Source organism: Anabrus simplex, chromosome X (genome assembly GCF_040414725.1).
Source record: "Anabrus simplex isolate iqAnaSimp1 chromosome X, ASM4041472v1, whole genome shotgun sequence".
In the NCBI taxonomy this organism is placed as follows: domain Eukaryota; kingdom Metazoa; phylum Arthropoda; class Insecta; order Orthoptera; family Tettigoniidae; genus Anabrus; species Anabrus simplex.
In genome coordinates, this window is record NC_090279.1 from 116,121,638 (window position 1) to 116,146,379 (window position 24,742).

At 40.0% G+C, this 24,742-nt stretch overlaps 1 protein-coding gene across 1 annotated transcript in view; it reads right to left on the minus strand.

Annotated features, from left to right (window-relative positions):
- The window catches only part of mei-W68 (meiotic W68), an 87,008-nt gene that overhangs the window by 56,648 nt on the left and 5,618 nt on the right, over positions 1-24,742 (minus strand). The window contains exon 2 of the mRNA XM_068230884.1: positions 4,033-4,162. Within this exon, the coding sequence (XP_068086985.1) occupies positions 4,033-4,162 (130 nt within the window). The remainder of the gene's footprint in view (positions 1-4,032; positions 4,163-24,742) is intronic.

Consider the following 24,742-nt stretch of genomic DNA (forward strand, 5'->3'; position numbering starts at 1 on the left):
AATCATCATGGTGGTATTGCAAACAGCCAAGCTCATGGGGAGGAGGAAAAGGATGTTGGTGAAATTATGCTTGAGGAAGTGGAAAGGATAGTAAATAAACTCCATTGTCATAAGGCAGCAGGAATAGATGAAATTGGACCTGAAATGGTGAAGTACAGTGGTAAGGCAGGGATGAAATGGCTTCAAAGAGTAGTAAAATTAGTGTGGAGTGTTGGTAAGGTACCTTCAGATTGGACGAAAGCAGTAATTGCACCTATCTATAAGCAAGGGAACAGGAAGGATTGCAACAACTATCGAGGTATCTCATTGATTAGTATACCAGGCAACGTATTCACTGGCATCCTGGAAGGGAGGGTGCGATCAGTCGTTGAGAGGAAGTTGGATGAAAACCAGTGTGGTTTCAGACCACAGAGAGGCTGTCAGGATCAGATTTTCAGTATGCGCCAGGTAATTGAAAAATGCTACGAGAGGAATAGGCAGTTGTGTTTATATTTCGTAGATCTAGAGAAAGCATATGACAGAGTACCGAGGGAAAAGATGTTCGCCATACTGGGGGACTATGGAATTAAAGGTAGATTATTAAAATCAATCAAAGGCATTTATGTTGACAATTGGGCTTCAGTGAGAATTGATGATAGAATGTATATAATAATAATAATATTATTTGTTTTACGTCCCACTAACTACTTTTTAAGGTCTTCGGAGACGCCGAGGTGCCGGAATTTAGTCCCGCAGGAGTTCTTTTACGTGCCAGTAGATCTACCGACACGGGGCTGTCGTATTTGAGCACCTTCAAATACCACCGGACTGAGCCAGGATCGAACCTGCGAAGTTGGGGTTAGAAGGCCAGCGCCTTAACCGTCTGAGCCACTCAGCCCGGCTAAAGGTGGTAGAATGAGTTCTTGGTTCAGGGTACTTACAGGAGTTAGACAAGGCTCTAATCTTTCACCTTTGCTGTTTGTAGTTTACATGGATCATCTGCTGAAAGGAAAATGGCAGGAAGGGATTCAGTTAGGTGGAAATGTAGTAAGCAGTTTGGCCTATGCTGACGACTTGGTCTTAATGGCAGACTGTGCCGAAAACCTGCAGTCTAATATCTTGGAACTTGAAAATAGGTGCAATGAGTATGGTATGAAAATTAGCCTCTCGAAGACTAAATTGATGTCAGTAGGTACGAAATTCAACAGAATCGAATGTCAGATGGGTGATACAAAGCTAGAACAGGTCAATAATTTCAAGTATTTAGGTTGTGTGTTCTCCCAGGATGGTAATATAGTAAGTGAGATTGAATCAAGTTGTAGTAAAGCTAATGCAGTGAGCTCGCAGTTGCAATCAGCAGTATTCTGTAAGAAGGAAGTCAGCTCCCAGACGAAACTATCTTTACATTGGTCTGTTTTCAGACCAACTTTGCTTTACGGGAGCGAAAGCTGGGTGGACTCAGGATATCTTATTCATAAGTTAGAAGTAACAGACATGTAAGTAGCGAGAATGATTGCTGGTACAAGCAGGTGGGAACAATGGCAGGAGGGTACTCAGAATGAGGAGATAAAGGCTAATTTAGGAATGAACTCGATGGAGCTGTACGCATAAACCAGCTTCGGTGGTGGGGTCATGTGAGGCAAATGGAGGAGGATAGGTTACCTAGGAGAATAATGGACTCTGTTATGGAGGGTAAGAGAAGTAGAGGGAGACCAAGACGACGATGGTTAGACTCGGTTTCTAACGATTTAATGATAAGAGGTATAGAACTAAATGAGGCCACAACACTAGTTGCAAATCGAGGATTGTGGCGACGTTTAGTAAATTCTCAGAGGCTTGCAGACTGAACGCTGAAAGGCATAACAGTCTATAATGATAATGTATGTATGTATGTTAGACAAGTCAGTACAGGAATATATCAAATATCTATTATGGTTAAGTTTATCAACAGAACTTTTGTTTTGCGTGGTGACCTGTAATGACGCCTGTCACTGGATTGGCACTAAAGTTCAGGTTTGTATGATGTGGCCCAGGTCTCATCAAGGACAATGATACAGCGTAAGAAATCATGTCTTTCACGACCATAGCGCTCCAAGCGAGTTCGAGCAGCGTAATACCGTAACTACTGCCGTGTTTCTGTTAACTCATGGGGAACCCATCCATTTGCAGTTTTACGCATTATCAGGCGCTTCTTCAAGGAAACAGCACGAGGAGAAAAAATAATGTGAGAAAGTATAGCAGTTCCTAGTAACCTGAGAGCTGTTACTACGGCCAGCAGGTCAGGGAATTTTATCTCGCTTTGAGGGCTGGTTCGAGGTCCACCCAGCCTTCTCTGAGGAGGCATCTGATGGTGAGATAACGGCCCTGGTCGGGAAAGCCAACAATAAAGACCAAGAGGAACTACTCGACGCCTTGTAATCTGAAGGCCTTCAGGCTGGCAGGCCTTTGGGACTGTTGCACCACAGGATTTGCTTTGGTATCACTAGAGTCAGCATACTGCAGAGTGTATGAATGTAAGTTGTAAAAGTTCTAAGACAGAACTGAAATATTTAACTGTGGGCCGAAGATTTTAGCCACATTTAGTTTTCACTGCCTCGGGGACTGAATGTGTCTGTCCTTGGTCTAATATGCAATTCTTGACTTCACACAGCATGTCATTATGCTGACCACCTCAGAAGCACGTGGCAGTTTAAAACATCCTTCTACATAGGATTTTACTCAGGAAGGGCATCCAGCCGTGCAACTGGACCAATACAGATCACATCCAAGACCTCACTAGGGTGAGCAAAAAGCAGCAGAGAAAGTTCTGGGAATATAATACATTCCCTTCATCAGCGATTATTAAAGTCCAACTTATTTACAAATATCAAAGAAAAAAAACATAACACTGATGAAAGGAATGTATTACGTTCTCAAAATATCTTTGATGAACAGTTTGTCATTGATAAAAGTGTTTTGCCAAGGTGGATTCAAGTATATAGCATTATAATTAGTTTTTAATACATTTAGACAAGTTACTAGTAAAAGGCGGCTTCTCATGTCGATTGTTCAATCGATACTGCTATACGGTTCGGAAATTTGGGCTGAATCGTTAAAAATTGTGAAATATCGGAGAAGAATTGCGGCTGTACAACGGAGAGCAGCTTTACGAATTGCTTGCGCATATCGCACAGTATCAGAACCCGCGATTCTAGTAGTAGCAGCAGTAGCTCCCATTGACTTGTTGGCCTTCGAAAGACAAGAAATTTGGCTCACAAAGAAGAGCTAGGAAGGAAAAGGGCAAAGGCTTTGGCTCATAGTCGCAGAATGCAACGATGGCAAACAAGATGGGAAGATGATTCTAGAGGGAAATGGACGAAAAGACTGATACCTTCTCTGGGCGTATGGGTTGCCCGAAATCATGGTGAAGTGAACTACTATCTCACACAGTTCTTGACAGGTCATGGATACTTCTGAAAATTTCTTCATAGGCTAGGGCTAGCAACTAGTCTGGTGTGCATATACTGCGGCGATATCGATGACGTATCACATACTTTCTTTGTGTGTGTTCATTGGCTGCCACAAAGAAGATGCTTAGAAGTTATGCACGGAGAATTGACGCCAGAAGGGATCGTGTCAGTAATGCTTCGAAGTCGAGAATCTTGGGACCAGGTGGCAGTCTACGTAGAAAATATTCTGCGTCAGAAGAAGAAGGACCTGGACGATTACGACAGATAGTAAAGCAGAAGAAGGAAGAGGAAGCACAAGATGCATTACGCACGACATCCGCCCTGAAGTAATGCGAGAGCGGTTTCCGGGGCGGAGATAAACGTCGTGGGAAAAGGGAGTGTGGTTTTTAGTGGGTAAGAATCTCCACACACTTGTTGAGTGCGGACCCTCACAAGAGTCTTATGAAAGATTTTCCACACTCCCTCGCGCAAAAAAAAAAAAAAAACTACAGGAATAAATACAGCACCTATTGTGGTTAAGTTTATGAAAAGTAAGGACATCTATCATGAGATAGGAGCAGGAAGGGCTGTTGTTAGAACAAAACACACAACAGCAGATACTTACCTTCGTGTTTCCCTCTGTCCATTGTCTCCGTGGTGTGGCACTTCCTTGCAGTAGTTGAGCTCCATCCTTAGAGTCGTCATTAATTTGGCTACGGACTTAGTGAGCCTCTCTTTAGGACGGTTCATTGTACCTGTAAGTAATGCAGGCGGCATTAATCAGGGCTTGCTCCTTATTTTTACCACCCTAGAATCTCATTAGGACTTTCAATTCGATAAAATCTCTAACTGTGAGATTTTTCAGTCTATCGAAACCAATACAGGGATAGAAATTTAGAAAATACCTGAGCAAGAAAACATTCAATCGCATACGTAGAATTTTGTTAGGGAGGGTCATTATTAAAATTGTTCACAATTGATATTATCGGTATTATTATGCATTTCACCCTCTAAGGAGATCATAGAATCATTACTTAGCACTGGTTTTCTTGTTTTTCTTATCCTTCTTATCGTGGCATCTCATTACTCCCAGTAACAAATAAGATTCTATTGTTATCCATCCTACAACAACTAGAACAGCAAGTTGAGTGCTCGCTTGAGAATACCAAGGAGGTTTTTGGTAAGGCTGATCAGCAGAAGGGCAGTTCCACAATCCTAAAATGATAATAAAATATCGTATGTTAAGAAGCTGAACATACGTGTGCACATTTCTAGACTTCAGAAAGGCATACAACTTCATTGTTTTGATGTGTTGCTTCAAATAATGTCAGAAATGGGAGTCTACAAAAAACTGCTGGCGGTAATAGGAGAAACTCTCACTAAAACCATCTCCAAAGTAAAATTTCAAGGATGCTAGTCTACACCCTTTGAAATTAAAACATGTGTTAGGCAGGGAGATGTTTAACTCTTGTTTAACTGCATACTTGAGAAAGTAACAGGAGTGGTGTCAGATACTACAAGGTAGAAACTTGTTCAGACCGTAAAGGAACGAGATGAAGGAGAATGCAGTGAAAATAAACTGAATAGATTGCAGTGGATGATATATCAAGAAAAATTTGAAACTGCAACAGATGAAATTAATGTGCTGAAAGAGGTAGCAGAACAAAAAAAGGAAGTTATGTCAAACATCAAAGACAACACGACCCAACTGAACACCAAATATGGAACAATAAACATGTGCCTAAGTTAAATACCTCGGTGAGCGGATCCAATCAAACGGACTGGATACAGAGCCCTGAACCGATTCGCTTCGTTTTTATTTTATTCTCTCCAGAATTACTTGACGGTGAATCATGAGACATCAGCCAACTTTGAGTAATCATAAAATCATTAAATGATCACTCCAAGGATTGCAGGGGAAGGCGTGTTGCTAAGTGACTAACACTTTATTTAATATTCTGATAAACGTTATTTTCATCCTTAGTAATGTCCTTGCACGCAGCCAAGCCACTTCCTCAGATCAAGGAAGAATACAATTCCCTGCTAGATACTCTTTGATTCTCTAACCTTTCCCAGCAACAGATGGCAGAGCATTCCTAATTACTTGCATGTTGCTAAGAGGAAAAAGGCTACGTACAAACAGACTCCATCATGACATATGACTTAGAAATTGTCTGGGAACACCTATCGAAGGATAACCTAGCTACACAAGGCCATGTTTCTTAAAAAATTTCTCTACCTGGCAAAAAGACGCTCCTTTAGGAATAACCTATGAGCTCACAACACAACTGTTCTATATAGGAGAACTGCAATTAAAAATGACGTTTCCTTCTACGACACAATACCTACCAAGCTTTACATCAAGAACTACAGGATAAAAAAGTGAATATATGGATAGATTTTTACCGAACAGACAGCATGTTGACTTATGAACTGTGACATACCATAATGTGCTTCTGATTAAATGTTCATAAAACCATTGAAATGGCCCGGCAAAACAATACGACTACGACAGGCGCATCAGGACGAGTTATCTGACCTATTTATAACAAATGCTGTGGAGCAGCGTGGGTCCTCTAGCACTAATATAATAATAAAAAGATATTATTATTATTATTATTATTATTATTATTATTATTATTATTATTATTATTATTATTATTATTATTATTATTATTATTATTCATTTTGGGACCACATTCAATGGGTAACAGATAAGGCAGCGAAAACCATGACTGCACTGAGTAGACTCATGGGAAATGGGGGCTGAAATCTAGTGAAAAGCGGCTTCTCATGTCAATTGTCAAATTGATACTTCTATATGGTTCAGAAATTTCGGCCGAATCATTTAAAACTGCGAAGTACCGGACAAGAATTGCGGCTGTTCAATGGAGAGCAGCTTTACGAATTACATGCGCATTTCGTACAGTATCAGAACCTGTGATTCTAGTAGTAGCAGCAGTAGCTCCTACTGACTTGTTGGCTTTCAAAAGACAAGAAATTTGGCTCACACAAGGAGAGCTAGGAAGGAGACAGGCAAAGACTTTGGCTCTTAGTCGTAGAATGCAACGATACCAAACGAGATGGGAAGACGATTCTAGAGGGAAATGGATGAAATGACTGATACCTTCTCTGGGTGTATGGGTTGGCCAAAATCATGGTCAATTGAACTACTATCTGACAGGCCATGGATACTTTCGGAAACTTCTCCATAGACTAGGACTTGCAACTAGCCCAGTGTGCATATACTGCGATGATATTGATGATGCACTACATATTTTCTTTGTGTGTGTTCATTGGCTGCCACAAAGAAAATGATTAGAAGTTATGCAGAGAGAATTGACAGCAGAAGGCATCGTGTTAGTAATGCTACAAAGTCAAGAGTCTTGGGATCAGGTGGCAGTCTACGTAGAAAATATTCTGCGTCAGAAGAAGGATCTTGATGATTATGACAGACAGTAAAGCAGAAGAAGAAGAAGCACAAGATGAATTAAGCACGACACCGTCCTGAAGTAACGCAAGGCGGACACAAGCGTCATGGGAAAGGGGTGTGTGGTTTTTAGTGGATAAGAATCTCCACACACTTGAAGAGTGCGGACCCTCAAAAGCGTCTTATGAGAGATTTTCCACACTCCCCCGCAAAAAATATTATTATTCCTTAGGAAGCGACCTAGAGAGAGTCACCAAAAGAGTTCTTCAGCCTCTCACACCTCAATTCTTCCATTTCTACCTACACGCAGTGCCCCTGTTAAGCTGAGCAACCCAGTGGAATTATTGCAGGAAGTGGACAAGAACTTGATGAATTGCTCTCTAGAGTGAAAATCATTAGTTCGGATTTCGGTCTAGAAATTAACATGAAAAAGACCAAACTAATGGTTATCAACCAACAAAGTCAAATCCCAATCTAAATGACAGGATGCCTGAAAGATCTGGAGTTGGTAAATTATTGTGTATATCTGGACTTCACAATCAGTAACACAGGAAATTGAAAGAAATAAAACGATGGATTGTCAAAGTTCGTGCCACAATGGTTAAACTTACAAAGATCTGGCAGAACCGGGCATTATCCAAAAGGGTGAAAATACGATTGGTGAAATCATTGGTGTTTTCTGTTTTCCTGTATGGCTGTGAGACCTGGACTGTGAAGACTAGCGACAAGAACCGAATAGATGCCTTTGAGATGTGGTGTTGGCGGAGAATGCTCCGTATACCATGGAAAGAAAGAAGAACAAATGCCTCCATTATAGAAGAACTGAGCATCAAAAAATGTTTAACTTCCTGCGTTAGTAAAAGTTATCTCCAGTTCCTGGGACACATTTTGAGGAGAGAAGGAGACAATTTAGAAAAGACCATTCTGCAAGGCAAAATTGAAGGCACTACACCAAGAGGGAGAAAAACAAGTAGATGGTTAGACCATGCAAAGAAGATCATCGGTCTACCTCTTCACAATATCTTAAGAAGAGCTGAAGACTGCTCAGGATGGAAAAATCTTCTTAAGGATGCAGTTATTAATGAAGTGAAGGAATGAGGTCACGATGCTCAACAATGAGTAAACCACCTGCTGCTGCTGCTGCTGCTGCTGCTACTTATTTGCAAATGAAACACAGATAGCAGTTAGCCCAGATGCACGATGACAAAGGGTTTTTGATGACGTAAAGGATGTGGTGGAATATACCAGGCATGTTCAAGAGGTACATGCATTTCGGGGTGGTGGTGCAATATTTGGGACTGGGGTTATTCATGGCAGTCGTACACCTTTGATACCACTTTGAGGGACATTAATAGCCCAGAATTCATTTTCACCAACAAGCTCACCCTCATTAAGGAACATCAGTGACGAACTTCATGAGAGAAGCAGGTATCAACCATATGAATTGGTCGGCTAATTCAGTGGACATGAACTGCATTTAACATCCATGGGACAGGTTGAAAACAGCTGTTTTTTTATCATCCACAACCTCCACAGACACTCCCAGGCCTCATTAGAGTTACTGAGACTTTCTTCCTCAAGATGACGTCAATGAACTGTAGTGATGGGACATTCGATTCATTTTACTGAATCGATTCATTTTACTGAATCGATTCATTTGATTCTATTCACGTTACTGAATTGATACAGTGATCTGATTCACGGCACATTAGTCACCGCTCCTACTGCATCTGTGTAGTATGTACTGGTAAGACAGCAGCAACAGCATTCAGTGCTCGCAGCTGCCATCTGGTCTTCATACTTTGAACTCCTTTCTTAGGAAAAAATTCTAGTCACTCTAATACATCGAAGGTTTCCGGCGACGCAGGATGGGAAACGTCTAGGATTAGGAAGGTAGCAACCATGGCCTTAATTAAGGTAATTTCCTGGTGTGAAAAATGGGGAAACTATGGAAAACCATCTTAATGGATGCCGACGGTGGGATTCGAACCCAGCATCCCCTGAATGCAAGCACATAGCTATGTGATACTAACGGCACGTCCAACTCGCTCAGTCATTTTTGAAAATATATATTTTTCTATCAGATGAGGATTTTTTAAATCGTCATATTTTGTATAGGCTACCTGAGATGTACAGTAGCCCACTGGTTTCCTGATTCAACATACTGTTATTGCGTCTGTCCACATATGATTGAAGTCTTGTGCAACGATGTGACATATTAACTGAGAGAATACTGAGCCGTTCTTCCCAATATAAAACAGGTACTTCTGAATGGTCATGAGCATGACTCATAGTCATAGGGCAGGCGAGAGTCAAGTTTAATTGTCAAATGTCAACTAAGTTATAATACTAAGATTCATTAAACTAATAAATAGTATAACCTAATAGCCTACCTACTTACTAGCTACTTCAGAATTATGTTTTGACTGCCTTTTTAACACTGTAAATAAATCCATCTATTATTTAAACCTCCCTGTAAGAAGAGGACAGTGAACGCAAGTGGGTATTATTTTCAAATGAGCTGAGCTCGAGAGTCCATTATAGCATACGATTCTTTCAGTGTGCTATGGCTAACTGTATGTCTCGCTGCAGCGGAAGCTCGGCTCTCCGTCATTGTCCAGTGTGCCGATAAGGAGCCATGTGTATCTTGTGTCTCACTGAGCCATGCTCATTCATGATTCTTTCGATGTGCCATGGCTAACTGTATGTCTCGCTGCAGTGGAAGCTTGGCTCTCCACCAGTGTCCAATGTGCCGATAGGGAGCCATGTGTATCTTGTGTCTCACTGAGCCATGCTCATTCATGATTCTTTCGATGTGCCATGTTTCACTGTCTCGCTGCAGCGGAAGCTCGGCTCCCCGTCAACATCCAGTGAGTGCGCCACTCAGCACTGTCCACTGGGAGTAAGCTGAATTGTGTGCCGTGAGTTCGCCGTTTCTGTGAATCGATTCACTCGGACACTTGAATGAATCGATACACTGCTTCGAATCATGCATTCAGTAGCCAACACTAATGAACTGATCGCAGGCACAGCATGTGAGAAACTTGAACAACACAAACCACAGGTCAAAACTTTTTATTATTACTCTTTATTTGCGTAAGATATTGGAAGAAAAACATTTGTATTTGTGAATGTTTTCATTTTGAGGTTGTGTGTCCCTGTAACCTTACATTACATCCCTGATATCCAATGTTTCATTATTTTTTTTCATACGGCTCTGTCAGCCTTTTGTAGTTTGTTTATCAACACTTAGTTTGAACCCCACTGTCGGCAGCCCTGAAGATGATTTTCGGTGGGTTCCCATTTTCAACCAGGCTAATGCTGGGACTGTACCTTAATTAAGGCCACGGTCACTTCCTTCCCACCCCTAGCCCTTTCCTATCGCACTGTCACCGTAAGACCTACCTGTAAGTAAAATTTTATTCTTGAAAGAATTTTACTTACTATTGTCTTCAATACGGAACAGATATGAGATTTGTTACTTGTAGACCTACCTGTGTCGGTGCGACGTAAAACAACTTGTAAAAAAAAGCAGATATCGCTGTTGTGGTGCCGGTATTCAAATCCCACACACAGCATGGGTTGTATCCAGTTCTCACCAGCAGAGCTGGCCAGGCGACCAGCTGACACTCCATGTCACCGCTCGAGACTCTATATAAGCAAGTGGGCTGGGAGAGAATGCAGTCAGCCGTCCAATGGCTAGCTATACCTTACTTGAGAAGCACAGAGGATGCTCTGTATAAGCACTAAAGGCAGCTCATGAGGTTTCTATCTCTGGACTCGCTGACATCTCTCCAAACTTTACAGTCTCAAATCTTCAGCTCTTAAAGGAGCACTTCGACTTTGCAGATCAGTTGCTATGCAACATTTCTCCATCAGAGTGTCTTCATTTAGTGTGTTTGTAGTAATCTGTCTATGTGACAAAACCGTCCATTCTATGAAAAGACTTTTTCTTCAGCAGAAGCTGGACTTTGAGTTTAATGTGTAAGTGGCACATATTTTGCAATACTGTATCACTGCAATTCTCCTTTAATAAAATTTTGTTTCATATGTGTGAAATAACTCTCTTAATACACAATAATCACCACTTATCTTAGACCACGAGTGTCAAAGCTAGCCTGCCGTAAAGCGCAGTGCCTGTGCACAAGGGTGCCACTCTCTTGTACTTCCCCACGTTGCTGTTTCAGGGGTGTGACAGGCTCCAGTTACCTGTTTTGATCTACAAGTAATGGTTGAAACATTCAGCTGTAGCATAAGGACTGACAGAGCAATTTGTTACTGTGTGTTTATGTTTGTCTACTTCTATATGAACACGGTTGCTTGAAGAGATACTGCCGTTACCACAGCCTATTTTCTTTTAGTTTATAAAAACATGATGTTTTGCTACAGAAGCGATATGGTAGTGGCATAGTATTCAGTATTATTAAAAATGAAAATCCACAGCCTGTTTCCAGTCATTTGACCGGGTCAGCAATGGAATGAATGAAGCCCCAATCTTGTGGCGAGGATACGAACTGTGCCAGCTGACGAAGCCTGTCGCACTCCTCTGGGACAATGATTAATGACTGAAAGATGAAATGAAATGATAATGGAGAGTGTTGCTGGAATGAGAGATGACAGGAAAAACTGGAGTACCCGGAGAAAAACCTGTCCCACCTCTCTGCTTTGTGCAAAACAAATCTCACATGGAGTGTCCGGGATTTGAGCCACGGAACCCAGTGGTGAGAGGCCAGCGTGCTGCTGTCTGAGCCACGGAGATCTGAGCATGTTAAGCCCCTAAAAAAAATAAATGCTTTTTACTTTGCACTTCATTGCTTATGGCAACCTTCAAAGTAGTTACTCTATTTGTTTTCCTGGTTCACGATGATTACAAAGCATATTGTTCGGTACATTTTATGCAAGCACCATGTTGAACACATTTAATTATGTACGTCCTTATATGAAAGAAAGTACACTTGTATAGCACGGAGTGGACGTGTAATGTCCACCCCTCCAGCCTTGCGCTATCTGATAACGTCCTGGGCTAGCACTCGAAACAGCTGTTATTCGTGATCATGTGATCTTGACATGACAGTCTTAGACATTCTTTGAGGCCAGCTCTCCTAATATTTTTCAACATTTAATTATTTGAGTTCACTTTATTTACTACCTTATTACAATAAATTTCCATGAAGAAAAAGGAATGTTGGATATAGAGAACAAAATTGAAGCTTTATTATGTTTTCCCAACTACTGTATCTTGTGCAGATCTGATACCCTGACACTTCCTGAACTTCCTCTCTGTTATTCTCTTTTAATGGAATTTTAAAGTTGCTCACTTTTTTCCATAAGAATGTGACTTGATGGGACCCCGCATATCAATATAATAAGCACATCAAAAATGCTTCCAGTGAATGTTACATTACCGAATGTAGAAATAGGGTCTCATGTTTCATTACGATCCTGTACGTAGTTTAAAGAAATGGACTTATATTCTGAAAATTGTAGAACTGAGAAAAACAAGGACAGGTTAAAGTATATTAGCTCCTTTAGCCTCATATCTAAAAGCAATCTGGAAGGTACTGGATAGGAATCTATGAATAGCCTGTCGCCAGGGAATCTCATTTCAAAACCAAAGGGTAGCTTAGTTACCATATTATTAAGATGATTGCGTATCTGATCTCTGATCGTTGAAACACCTATTGTCCCTAGCCAAATAATTATGCCATGTACAGTTATATTCTACATTTATAACAGGCATGTTTTATATTTACCTTAACTTTATACTTTGTTTTTTTTATAATTTGTTTGTAAAACAGGAGGAAAACGTGTAATAAATCTAATTTTGAGTTAAAAGTCTGCAACGTGATAGAGAATATAAGTATCTGTGGGTGAACAGGAGTGGCAAAATTTTGATGAGAAAGACTGATGGAAGTCAAGTGCATGCCATTCGTTGTGAGAGTGATTTGGATAAATTGTAATTTTTTCATCGTAATGTTCTTACTCTTTCAACTTTGATTTTTCATGAGCCATGATATTGAGTTTTTAGTTTATTATCAAAATGTAAGAGGACTTAGAACTAAGGTTGATATATTTATCCAAAATCTCCTGTGCTCTTCATACGATATTGTTGTACTGAGTGAGACTTCTCTATCAAATAGTATATATGATAGTGAATTATTTGACAGTAGATATTTAGTGTTCAGAAATGACAGAGATCCTTTAGTAACCGGCAAGGAGTGGGGCGGGGGAGTTTTGATTGCCGTCAAAAGGAGTTTTAAGGCAAAACTATTATCCAAGTACTCTAGAGAGCATTGTGAATCACTTACTATTTGTATCTCAAATAATAATAGGAAGTTATTTATAAATGTTGTGAACATTACTCCAGCATCATCTTTAATGGTTTATCACGACTACTTTGGTTATTTAGAAAGCACTGACAATCTTATGATATCGGACTGCATTATTGTGGGTGATTTCAATCTTCCTGAAATTAATGGTACTGGTTATTCATTTATAGAAGGAACTGTGACTAGTAAAAGATTGGGTCAACTGATATCATATTTAGGTTTAACGTCATACAATAATATTCTTAATTAAAATTCTAGGACGCTGGATCTTGTACTGGCCAATTTCATAGTTGACGTGAAATGTGAGGAATTTGCTCTTGTGTCTGAAGATTTACATCATCCCTCACTCTGTTTATCATTACCTCCAGTAAAGAGGTGTTCATTACCAGAAAATATAAATCGAGAATACTACGATTTCAAGAGAGCGGATTTTCTACGACTGTATTTCAAGTTAAGAGATATTGATTGGAACCCGTTGTATACATATCAGGACGTGGATGAGGCTGTGGATTTCCTTTACTCGTCAATTTATAGATGCTCGATAATTGCATACCTAAGGGTCAAGTCATTAAAAAAAAATCAAAATTTCCAGTCTGGTTCAATCACGATATCATTCAGTTAATCAAAAAGAAAAGGAAGTGTGCCAAAAAGAGGAAATTCTCTAGGTACTATGATGAACGTTTCAAACAGTTCAGATCTGACTTGAAAGTAAATATAAATTCCGCATATCGAAATTACATCAGTGAATTAGAGGTTATTTTAAAACGTGATATAACACATTTCTGGAGGCACATTAAAAATAAGCGATTCACGAGATCAGGAGGAACTACGTTCGAGTATAATGGTGAGAGCTACGAAGGCGATAATGTTGTTCATGGCTTTGCTCGATATTTTTTGTCAGTTTACGTCAGATCAGATTTTAATTATATACTGGATAATTTGGCTTTAGATGACATTCCTCTATTTCCCTCTGTTGATATACATGTTGATATACATGTCAGTGAGATATCTGTTGAAGAGGTGAAAAAGGCTATTAATGGTAAACTAAAGCCTAAAAGATCGAGTGGTCCTGATGGCATACCTCCATATATAATTAAGGCTTGTGCCGATTTATTGGCTAATCAATTAACTTTCATTTTTAATCTTTCTATTCGCACTTCATCCTTTCCTGAGAAATGGAAAGTCGCTAAAGTTACGCCCATTTTTAAGACAGGCAGTTTTGTAATGATATCTAATTATCGTCCAGTGTGCATTATCAATGCCGTAGCTAAGGTATACGAACATATATTGCACCGTAAGATTTATAACCATGTTAAGATTGCTCTGTCTGAATTTCAACATGGATTTGTATCTAACAGATCAGTTATCACCAATCTTCTGGGTTATACTCAAAATTTGTATGATGCAATTAATACCAACGGAAGGACTGATGTTGTTTATATGGATTTCGAAAAGGCATTCGATAAAGTCGACCATAGAATTTTAATTACAAAAATGTATAAATTAGGTTTTTCTAAACAGCTGTTGCAGTTAATGTGTTCATATTTAAAAAAATCGACAGCAGTTTGTTTATTTTAACAATGGAATTTCCGATAATATTATCAGTCCTTCTGGTGTTCCGCAAGGTTCAAATCTTGGACCTCTCTTGTTTTTAATTCTAATTAATGATCTACCAGACAATATTTGCCACTCTAACTGTTTACTTTTTGCAGATGATTTGAAACTTTTCAAATATATTAGCGACCATAAAAACCAGGACGAGTTGCAAAAGGACATTAATAATGTCATTTCTTGGTGTGACATTAATAATTTGTCTTTGAATGTTAGTAAATGTAAATACATGACGTTTACCAGGAAGAAGGAATATGATGTCTCAGCCTATCATATAAGGGGGGAAAAATTGGATAGAGTTTTAACGTTTAAGGACCTTGGTATAATTTTTGACAGTAAGCTAATGTTCAAAGATCATATTAATACAATAACAAAGAATGCTAACCGAATGCTAGGATTTCTGATAAGAACTTCGAGACCATTTACCTAGCCATCTGTACTGAATAAATTATACATTACCTTAGTACGGAGCATACTGGAATATTCTGTAATAATTTGGAGACCATATACAAAGCAACAAGTGAATGCTATTGAAATTGTACAAAATAAGTTCCTACGTTATCTTTATTTCAAAACTTTTAAAACTTTTTGCCCTTCCGACACATCAACCCAGTTATTAAGGAATTTATTTCTATTTCCTTCATTGAAAATCAGACAGTCTCTAATTTCTATACAAATACTAAGAAAAATTGTAATAGGACGATTTGATTCTATGGATCTGTTAAAAACGCATTTCATTCCATGTTCCGCAGACAAGATCACGTCATCACCAATTATTTTATGTTCAAAGATCAAAAACTTTGCATCAGTCAAATTCACCTTTTGTAAAAATGACAACGCTTTATAACACTATAACCAAAGAAGTCGATATATTCACCGAATCGGATAATGAATTCAATAAGAAACTAGAAGCCTGCCTTTACAATTTGTAAATTTTTAATAATTCCTTCTTTCTGGTACTTACCATATTTCCCAGTGTACACATTCGTGTTTTAAGTTTCTTTTCTTTTTTTGTATTGTCTTTTGCTTTGTATTACAGTGTGATATCGTAGTGAATTTTTCATTTCCTATAAATTGTAAATGGTATCAGATATAATGTTAATTTTGTTCTTTTCTTTTTTTTTTTTTTTTTTTTTTTTTTTTCGATTTTTAACTTTTTGTTAAACTTTAACTTCATAGATACAGATTGTTAATGAATGTCAAGAAGGTACTTAATTGGGTGTAAAACCTGTGTACTTTCAGATCAATAAATAAATAGAGTGTTAATCGATTTATTTCAATTGTGATCGACCATTACCGTAGATATCTTGGAGTGTGTTGATGGAAGGTACCTGAGAAAGGGCGACAGCTCTATTTAATGCAAGGCAAGTTCTGACATTGACATTACGATAAGACCATTTTGTGACTTTAAATTTGTTTGTAAATTGTCTAAACATTTTGAAATAATCGTTTGCTAATAATGAAGTACAGTACATACTACTTCTGAATGAAATGCAACTGGTCTGAACCAGATCTAACCCACCAATACGGGCCACTTATCCTGGCTCTTCTAACAGTAATCTCAGTTCCGATGCTCTGAAGAATTAAGGTAACAGTAAAAGAGTGGAAAGGGCCTCGAAAGCTCCCAACATCTCGCAAACCTCATGCCATCGGGGTCAAAAGAGAACAACATTTGGTCAAGGAGGGCTGGACAGGAAATATGAATGTGAGGAGCCTAACAATGTAAATGGAGCAATGCCAGACTCAGCTAGGGAAATCATTGTCGCTGACCACTGCTCTCAAGTTCAGAGCCCTTGGTCCCCCTTTTTGTTGCCTCTTTTAACAGACAGGTGATACCGTGGATGTATTCTACCACCCCACCCACAGGGGGTGGTGGTGGTGGTGATTATTGTTTTAAGAGGAAGTACAACTAGGCAACCATCCTCTATTAATACTAATCAGAGGGGAAAAATGGAAGGGATCCAACACTTCAAAAATGAAGGTATCAACCAAAGAAAGTCAAGGGCCATGAAGGGCATGGAAATTAAGGACTCTTTAGGCTTTGTGACCTAATATCATTGAGGTCAGAAAAGAACAAGAGTTGACCAAGGAGGGTCGAAGAGAATAGATGAAAGTGAGGAGCCTGGCACAAGTAAGTGGAAGCAATGCCAAGACTCAGCTAAGGGCCCTGTGGTCGCCAACCCACACTCCGAAGTACAGAGCCCCTGGGGCCCCTTTTAGTCACCTCTTATGACAGGCAGAGGACACCATGGGTGTTATTAGGCCGCTGCTACCCACAAGATTAGACTGGCCTGAGAGATGGCATCGCTGTCAAGAAGGCCCGACGTAAGCCATCCAGGTATGGAATAAAACCTTTTAAAAGAAAGAGGTTAGATGGTCTGCTAACCCACAAAGAGACTACGCAAAACTTCAATAAACAATTTTCTCATACACTGATACCAGCCATTTTCAGTGTCTGTCCATGTAATGTACAGTCATGGGAAAAAGTATATGTACACTTCAAACGTTAAGCAATATTGTCGTTTGTAATTGACGCATTGTCCATACGCCGCTAGAAATTTCACCGCTTCCCTGTATTTCGGTATTTCACGAAACATGACTATGAATACGTACCGGAAGTAACAATAGTACTTTGGAAAATTTTCTTTTAACAAGCATATCATCCAATAATTTCGAAATATAGATGCATAAAAAGTATTCGTACAGGTGGAAAATCTTCATATCAAAAACCTTGATGACATCACTTGCAACGCAGGTAAGCAGTAAAGGTCACGTCTTTTACCAAGTCAGTTGTGCTTCAATCGTTGTAAACAAGAAGTGATACAGCCTATCAGTAAGATGGGCCGCAAAATGAAAGAAACAACAGAAGAAAGGAGAATGATTATAATTCGGGCTCATAATTCCTGTAAATCTCTCTCAGAAATATCTAAATTTGTGAAGAGACCAAGATCTACAATTCAGGGAATTATTGACAGGTATGGTGAGAGAAAATCTTTCGAAAATGCACGTAGATGTGGACGTCCATGCACACTAGATGAACGAACTGAAAGACTAAACTTCAGGAAACTTAAGAAAAATCCTAGAATCAGTGCTGCATAACTGAGGTCTGAACTAGGAAATGATTTAAAACTTCATAACTGTACTTCCATAATTCAAAAGGTTTTATATACGAATGACTATCATTGTAGAAATGCCAGGCGAAAACCTTTAATTATCCCAGCAAACAGGAAGAAAAGACTACGATATGCTACAGACTACAAACATGCTTCTCTAGAATTATGGTATCCAGTTATATTTATGGATGAAAGAAAAATTCACTACTTTTCAAGAACATTGTAAAAAGGGGCGGAGGAAAAAGAACACAGAACTCGAAGAAAAAGTCTGCTTCCTTCAGTGAAGCATGGTGGAGGTTATTTAATGGTTTTGGGGTGCATGAGCTCAACTGAGGTAGGTTCCTTAGAATTCATAGATGGAAAGGATGGAACATTGTATTGAAGTTTTGAAGAAACGTCTAGAATCTAGTGCCGAAAAAATGGGACTTCTGGGTGATTATGTAGTCATGCAGGATAATGATCCAAACCATACGGCCCTGGATACATGACTGTGGATTTTATAAAACACACCCACATATATGATAACACCCCCCCACCAATCCCCGAATCTGAATCCAATTGAAGATGTGCAGGCTTATCGTAAAGAGAGACTGGGCACAAGAAATACTTCATCAAAGCCAGCTTTGAAAATGGCTCTCTTGGAAGAATGGGGTAAGATTGACCCCACCTTCACCCACAAGCTAGTTCATTCAATGCCTAGGTGGCTTGAGGCCATTGTAAAATCAAAAGGATTGCCAACAAATACTAAATATGCACTAAAATCAGTGGGGAATGAAAGTAAAACCGGACTGTACGAATACTTTTTATGAGTATGAAATCAAGGCATTTTCATTTATTTATGTATTAATGGCAGGGACGTCCATCAATTGTATGTTTTATGGTATATATGTCTTTACATAGTGTACAGAAAGCTAACCTATTTATGTTATACAACGTACATGTCAATAAGTGTACGGATACTTTTTCTTATGACTGTATTTATAGTAATGATGAAGCAAGCCTTAACAGGGAACTGAAGACGATAATATTCTTGATATAAACACGATCTCATTCACAGCAGTCCCTGTACAAATATTGTGGCCTCAGTGATGTTATCAGAAGCCGTGTTACACTGCAAAACTTTGGTGGATTTAGGTTTCTGAGAAGCATCACTGGAACACCAGCTTTACATTTTATTATTTACCTTACAAGAAAGGTTTGTGCCAAATTTCAGACCTTAGCCCTTAGCCGTGTGGGAAGTGGGATATGAGAATCTCTGTTGATTGGGGTAATTACTATAATTTCACTCCCTTAATCACAAAACATCAGAATGGAATATCTTTAATTTTTCTAAGTGGCTTATAAGGCACACGTGTGCCAATTTGCAGCCCTCTACATTCCTGGAAAGTTTGAGAATTAGTGATATTGGTGATTATGTTGGTACACTCCAATTTCACCGCCTTAATCACAAAACATCACAATGAAACATTTTTTACTTTTCCTAGTTAACTTATAAGAAACACCTATGCCAAATTTAAGCAGTTTAACTTCATGGTGTGGTAGTGGTGAGTAATAATTTTGTGTGGCTATTTCTAGCTGGGTGCAGCCCTTGTAAGGCAGACCCTCCAATGAGAATGGGTGGTATCTGCCAAGTGTAGGTAACTGCGTTATTGTGGTGGAGGATAGTGTGGTGTGTGAGTAGCAACGATGTTGGGGACAGCACAATCACCCGGGCCACTGGAATTAACCAATGAAGGTTAAAATCCCCGACCCGGCCGGGAATCGAACCCGGGACCCTCTGAACCGAAGGCCAGTACGCTGACCATTCAGCCAACGAGTCGGACGTAGTGGTGAGTACTGGTTAAAGACGAAGTGCAATTCGGCAAACATCCTCTGTTAACACTAATCTGAAGGGAAAAATGGAAAGCATCCGACACTATGAAAAATGAAGATATAGGCCAAAGAAAGACAAGGGTCACAAAAGGTGTGAAAATGACAGACACTTTACGCCTCGCGAACCTAATACCATTGGAGTCAGAAAAGAACAAGAGTTAACCAAGGGAGGTGGGATAGGATAGATGAAAGTGAGGAGCTTGATACAAGTTGAAGCAATGCCAGGATCCAGCCAAGGGCCGCGTGGTTGCCAACCCACACTTCCAAGTTAAGAGCCCCTGGGGGCCCTTTTGGTCGTTTCGTACAACAGGCAGGGAATATTGTTGATATTATTCTACCACCCCCACCTTCAGGAGGAAGCTCCAGCTTTGTGGGAAATGAAAGAATCTCCTATACATTGATTAGGGTAGTTACCACACGATATCACCCTTTTAGTGTTCACCTCTGTAGCATAACAGTTAGCACTATTAGATACCATCCTCGGGGGCCTGAGTTCGATTCCCGGTACTGTGAGAAATTTAAGAAAGGTATGTGGTTAAAATGGAACATGCAGCTCCATCGTGGTTATGCCTCAAAAGAGTTGCACCATCTTGGAACGAGGATACGAGTTTAGCTTTTTGACCCCTTTAGCCACAAAAATCCAGAATGAAACATCTTTATTTTTCCTAACACCCCAAACGGCAACCCTCTAGCTTCGTGGGAAGTGTGGTAAGTAGTGATATTGCTATGATAGTTACGTCAATTTGATCTCCTTAATGTCTGGCTCCGTGGCTAACCTACTGGCCTTTGGTCCAGTGGGTCCCGGTTTCGATTCCCGGCCTAGTTGGGGATTTTGACATTCATTGATTAATTCGCATGGCCTGGAAGTTGGATGTGTGTGTGTCCTCATCATTAGAATTAATCATAGTTAGAGCTATAAAATGGATCGCATCAGTTAAGTCGGATATGGAACAACTAGGTATCCCACTGGGACAAACTCATGACCAAATACTGTTCCGTCAAGCCATCCAACACGGTGTTTTCCCAACGTCCCTTACAAGTAAGATGATTACAGGAACTAAGTGGACAAAAGAGAGAAAGCAGGTTCATAGTCAGCAAATGAAGGAGTATTGGAAGAAGAAGAAAGCAACAACTTTACTGAAGAGTAGATACGAGCCCCATAGTCCTCAGTAGGCCTAAACGACAAAGAAGAATCAAATCAAATCAAAATCTCTTTATTTGCAAATGAGGTGTCTACCTCGGTGGCAAATGGTACACATTATTGTCAAGCACTAAATTTTAAATTAACAAGAGACGAAGATAATTTTCCTAGAACACAATATTATACAATTTACGCTAATAATTTTTTCTATTAAACACACACATCATCCTTAATAAATTTATATTGTTTACAAAATTCTACTTATAATATCTCCTGTACTACTTACAAATATAGTCAACTGATATACAGTATGTGGAATTAATTTAAATGATACTATACAACTGGTATATGATTAAACTTTACATTGCATTTTATATACTTTTTTTTTTTTTTTTTTACCCATTTTGGATCCTAAGTAGCATAACGACCTGCTGCGTCTTAACAGAGCCCCTTTTGCCACCACTTGTCAGAGTTCCTGAAGGGCCTTCACAGCTACCGTCGCAGTCCCAGGGCCCTGGAAGTCCCCACTGTACTTCACTCCTACAGGCAGTCCCCTACTTTGGCTGTCCAAACTCCTTAGACCAGGGGATGGAATTAATTTATTCACACACATTTTTTTTTTTTTTTACAATAACCTGCACTGGTCGAATGCCCTCTAATACTTCATTTATTTTCTCTGTTGCTGTTTATTCTCTTCTTGAATATCTGTACAGATTTTGGAAAAGGATCAAACACTACCCGTGGTAAACTGTTCCACTCCTTCACGCCCTTCCCAATGAATGAAAATTTACCCCAATCGCTTCTGCTAAAATTCCTTCTAATTTTATATCTGTGGTCTGTCCTGACGATATAATTATTTTCCAACTGAAGCCTCTCATGGATATCTCCCCTTGCTTCTTTTCCTGTATAGGCTCTATATAATCCTATAAGTCTAGTTTTCTCCCTTCTCTTACTTAAAGTTTCCCACCCAAGTTCCTTTAACATTTCTGATACACTTAGAGCTATACAGCACCAACCCATCATCAGAGGCCACACACCATACCAAATATTCACAAAACGTCAGAATGAAACATATTCAATGTTCCTAATTAGCTGATGTTTATGGGGAATGTGCACACTGAATTGCAGCTCTCTGGCTTCATGGGAACTGTGAAGATTAAATATTGTAATTACGTGAATTAACCATATTTTGGTATCTGGCCAGGTTTGTCCTGCTAAAGTAATAGAGTAGACTGTAAAGCCAAGTGTTTGGTGGTGGGAAATAACCTGACTCCCCAAGGGAGCCAATGGCTTCGGGCAGATGAGCTCTTTTAGGAGGGTGATAGACCCTCAGTGGAGGAAATGCCACTGAAAACTATAAGGTAACGTCTGCACTCCAGGTTAGGGGCAGCTACCAAAGCCGCCTATTCTCAGGTTAGGGGAGACGTAATGCAAACCCGGCAGCAGGTATAAAATGCCCTTAACAACAGGCAGAGTGACACGTCGGTTGAGATATTTCTTCGTTGGAAATATCGCTACAACAAATTATGATGTTGATCATGCTAGGGTGTTCCCCCGAAGTGGCATGAGAAATGGGCCATCCAACAGTTTTATAACAGTATCACGACTTCACGAGCATCTCCAGTGTGTCAGATCGCCTCATGTCCATCAAGGTTGAATCACCACCACTCACTACTCAAACTGTCTCTTGTTCTGCACCTCAGACTGGGTGCACTGATAACGAGAAGGAGAAATTCTGGAATGGCCTTGATGACAATCTATGAGCAATTGGTCCGAAAGGGTCCATCGAGTCGAGGTGGTGTTTGAAGAGGAAGTACAAGTAGGCAAGCATCCTCTATGTAACACTCATCAGAGAGAAAAATGAAAGAGATCCGACGCTTCCGAAAAAATTAAGGTATCAGCCAATGAAAGACAAGAGTCATGAAGGGCGTGAAAATGAAAGACTCCCTAGGCCTCTAATGCTCTAATACCGTTGGGGTCAGAAAAGAACAAGAGTTAACCAAGGTAGGTCAGATAGGATAGATGAAAATTAGGAGCCTGCACAAGTAAGTGGAAGCAAAGCCAGGATTCAGCTAAGGGCTCTATGGTCGCCAACTCACGTTCCAAAGTTAAGAACCCTTAGAGGGCCTCTTTTAGTCGCCTCTCACGACAGGCAGGGGATACCGTAGGTGTTATTCTACTGCCCCCACCCACAGGGGGAACTGACTAACTGTTGCCATTACACCAAATCAGTGTGATACAGATGCGATACATGCTACACATTTTGTTGATGGAAAGGTACAGAGAAAAGAAGAAGACCGTGCATTTAGTATTTTTAGACCTGGAAAAAGGTTTCAATCAGGTCCCACATGATGTCTTAAGTCGAGCAATTCGCAGCCACAGAATTCCAGAGTTGGAGGTGGTGGTGATGGTGGTGATTAGTGTTTTACAAGGAAGTATAACTAGGCAACCTTCCTTTATTAATATTAATCAGAAAGAAAAAAAATGGAAGGCAGCCAACACTTCGAAAAATGAAGGTATCGGCCGAAGAAAGAGAAGAGCCACGAATTGCGTGAAAATGAGACTACCCAGGCCCCATAACTTAATACTGTTGGAGTCAGAAAATAACAACAGTTGACCAAGAGAGGTTGGATAGGAGAGATGAAAGTGAGGGGCCTGTAACAAGTTAGTCGAATCAATGCCTGGACTCAGCTAAGGGCCATGTGGTTGCCATCCGACGTTTCCCAGTTAGGAACCCTTGAGGCCCTTTTAGTCACCTGTTAGGAGAGGCAGGGAATACCATGGGTGCTATTAAGGTATCGGCCGAAGAAAGAGAAGGGCTACGAAGAGCATGAAAATGAAATACTCCCTATCCCCTGTAACCTAATACCATCGGGGTCGGAAAAAGAACAAGTGTTGAGCAAGTCAGATCGCTTAGGATAGGTGAAAGTGAGGAGCCTGGAAAAAGTGGAAGCAATGACAGGATTCTGCTAATGGTCACAAGAGTCCCTGGTCCCCCTTTCAGCCAGCTCTTACAGCAGGCAAGGGATACCGTGGATGGTATTCTAGCGCTCCCATCCACAGGGGGAGATCATCGGAAAAAAGCATCATTTCTTTCCCTAGTCAGCTTACAAGAAACACCTGTGCCAAATTTCAGTCCTCTAGCTTCGTGGTTTAGTATAATTGTGGTGGTGGTGGCGGAGGAAGTACAACTGGACAACTATCCTCTATATAACACTAATTAGAGAGGAAAAAGTGGAAGGGATCCGACATTTTGAAAAATGTAGGTATCGGCTAAAGAAAGACAAGGGCCACGAAGGGCGTGAAAATGAAAGAATCCCTAGGCCTAGATTCCTAATACCGCCAGGGTCAGAAAATTACAAGTGTTGACCAATCGATGTTGGATAGGATAGATAAAAGTGAGGAGTCTGGTGCAAGGAAGTGGAAACAATGCCAGGACTCAGCTAAAAGCCTCGTGGTCGCCAACCCAAGCTTACAAGTTGAGAGCCTTTTGGGTCCCTTTTAGTCGCCTCTTACAACAGGCAGGGTATACCGCTCCCACCCACAGGTGGAGGGAAGTTGGAGAATTAGTGATTAGTGACTCAGGACTTTCACTTTTATTTATATTGTGTGATGATCATGAATAGCTTACTGCATTAATATTCGTTGTACAGTAAAAAGAGTGGCGGTGATTGTTGTTTTAAGAGGAAGTAGAACTGCACAACCATCCTATATAACAATAATCCGAGGGGAAATTTTGAAAGAGTCCGACACTTCAAAAAATGAAGGTATCAGCCAACAAAAGACAAAATCCACGAAGGGCATGAAAACGAAAGACTACCTAGCTCTCCTTACGTAAT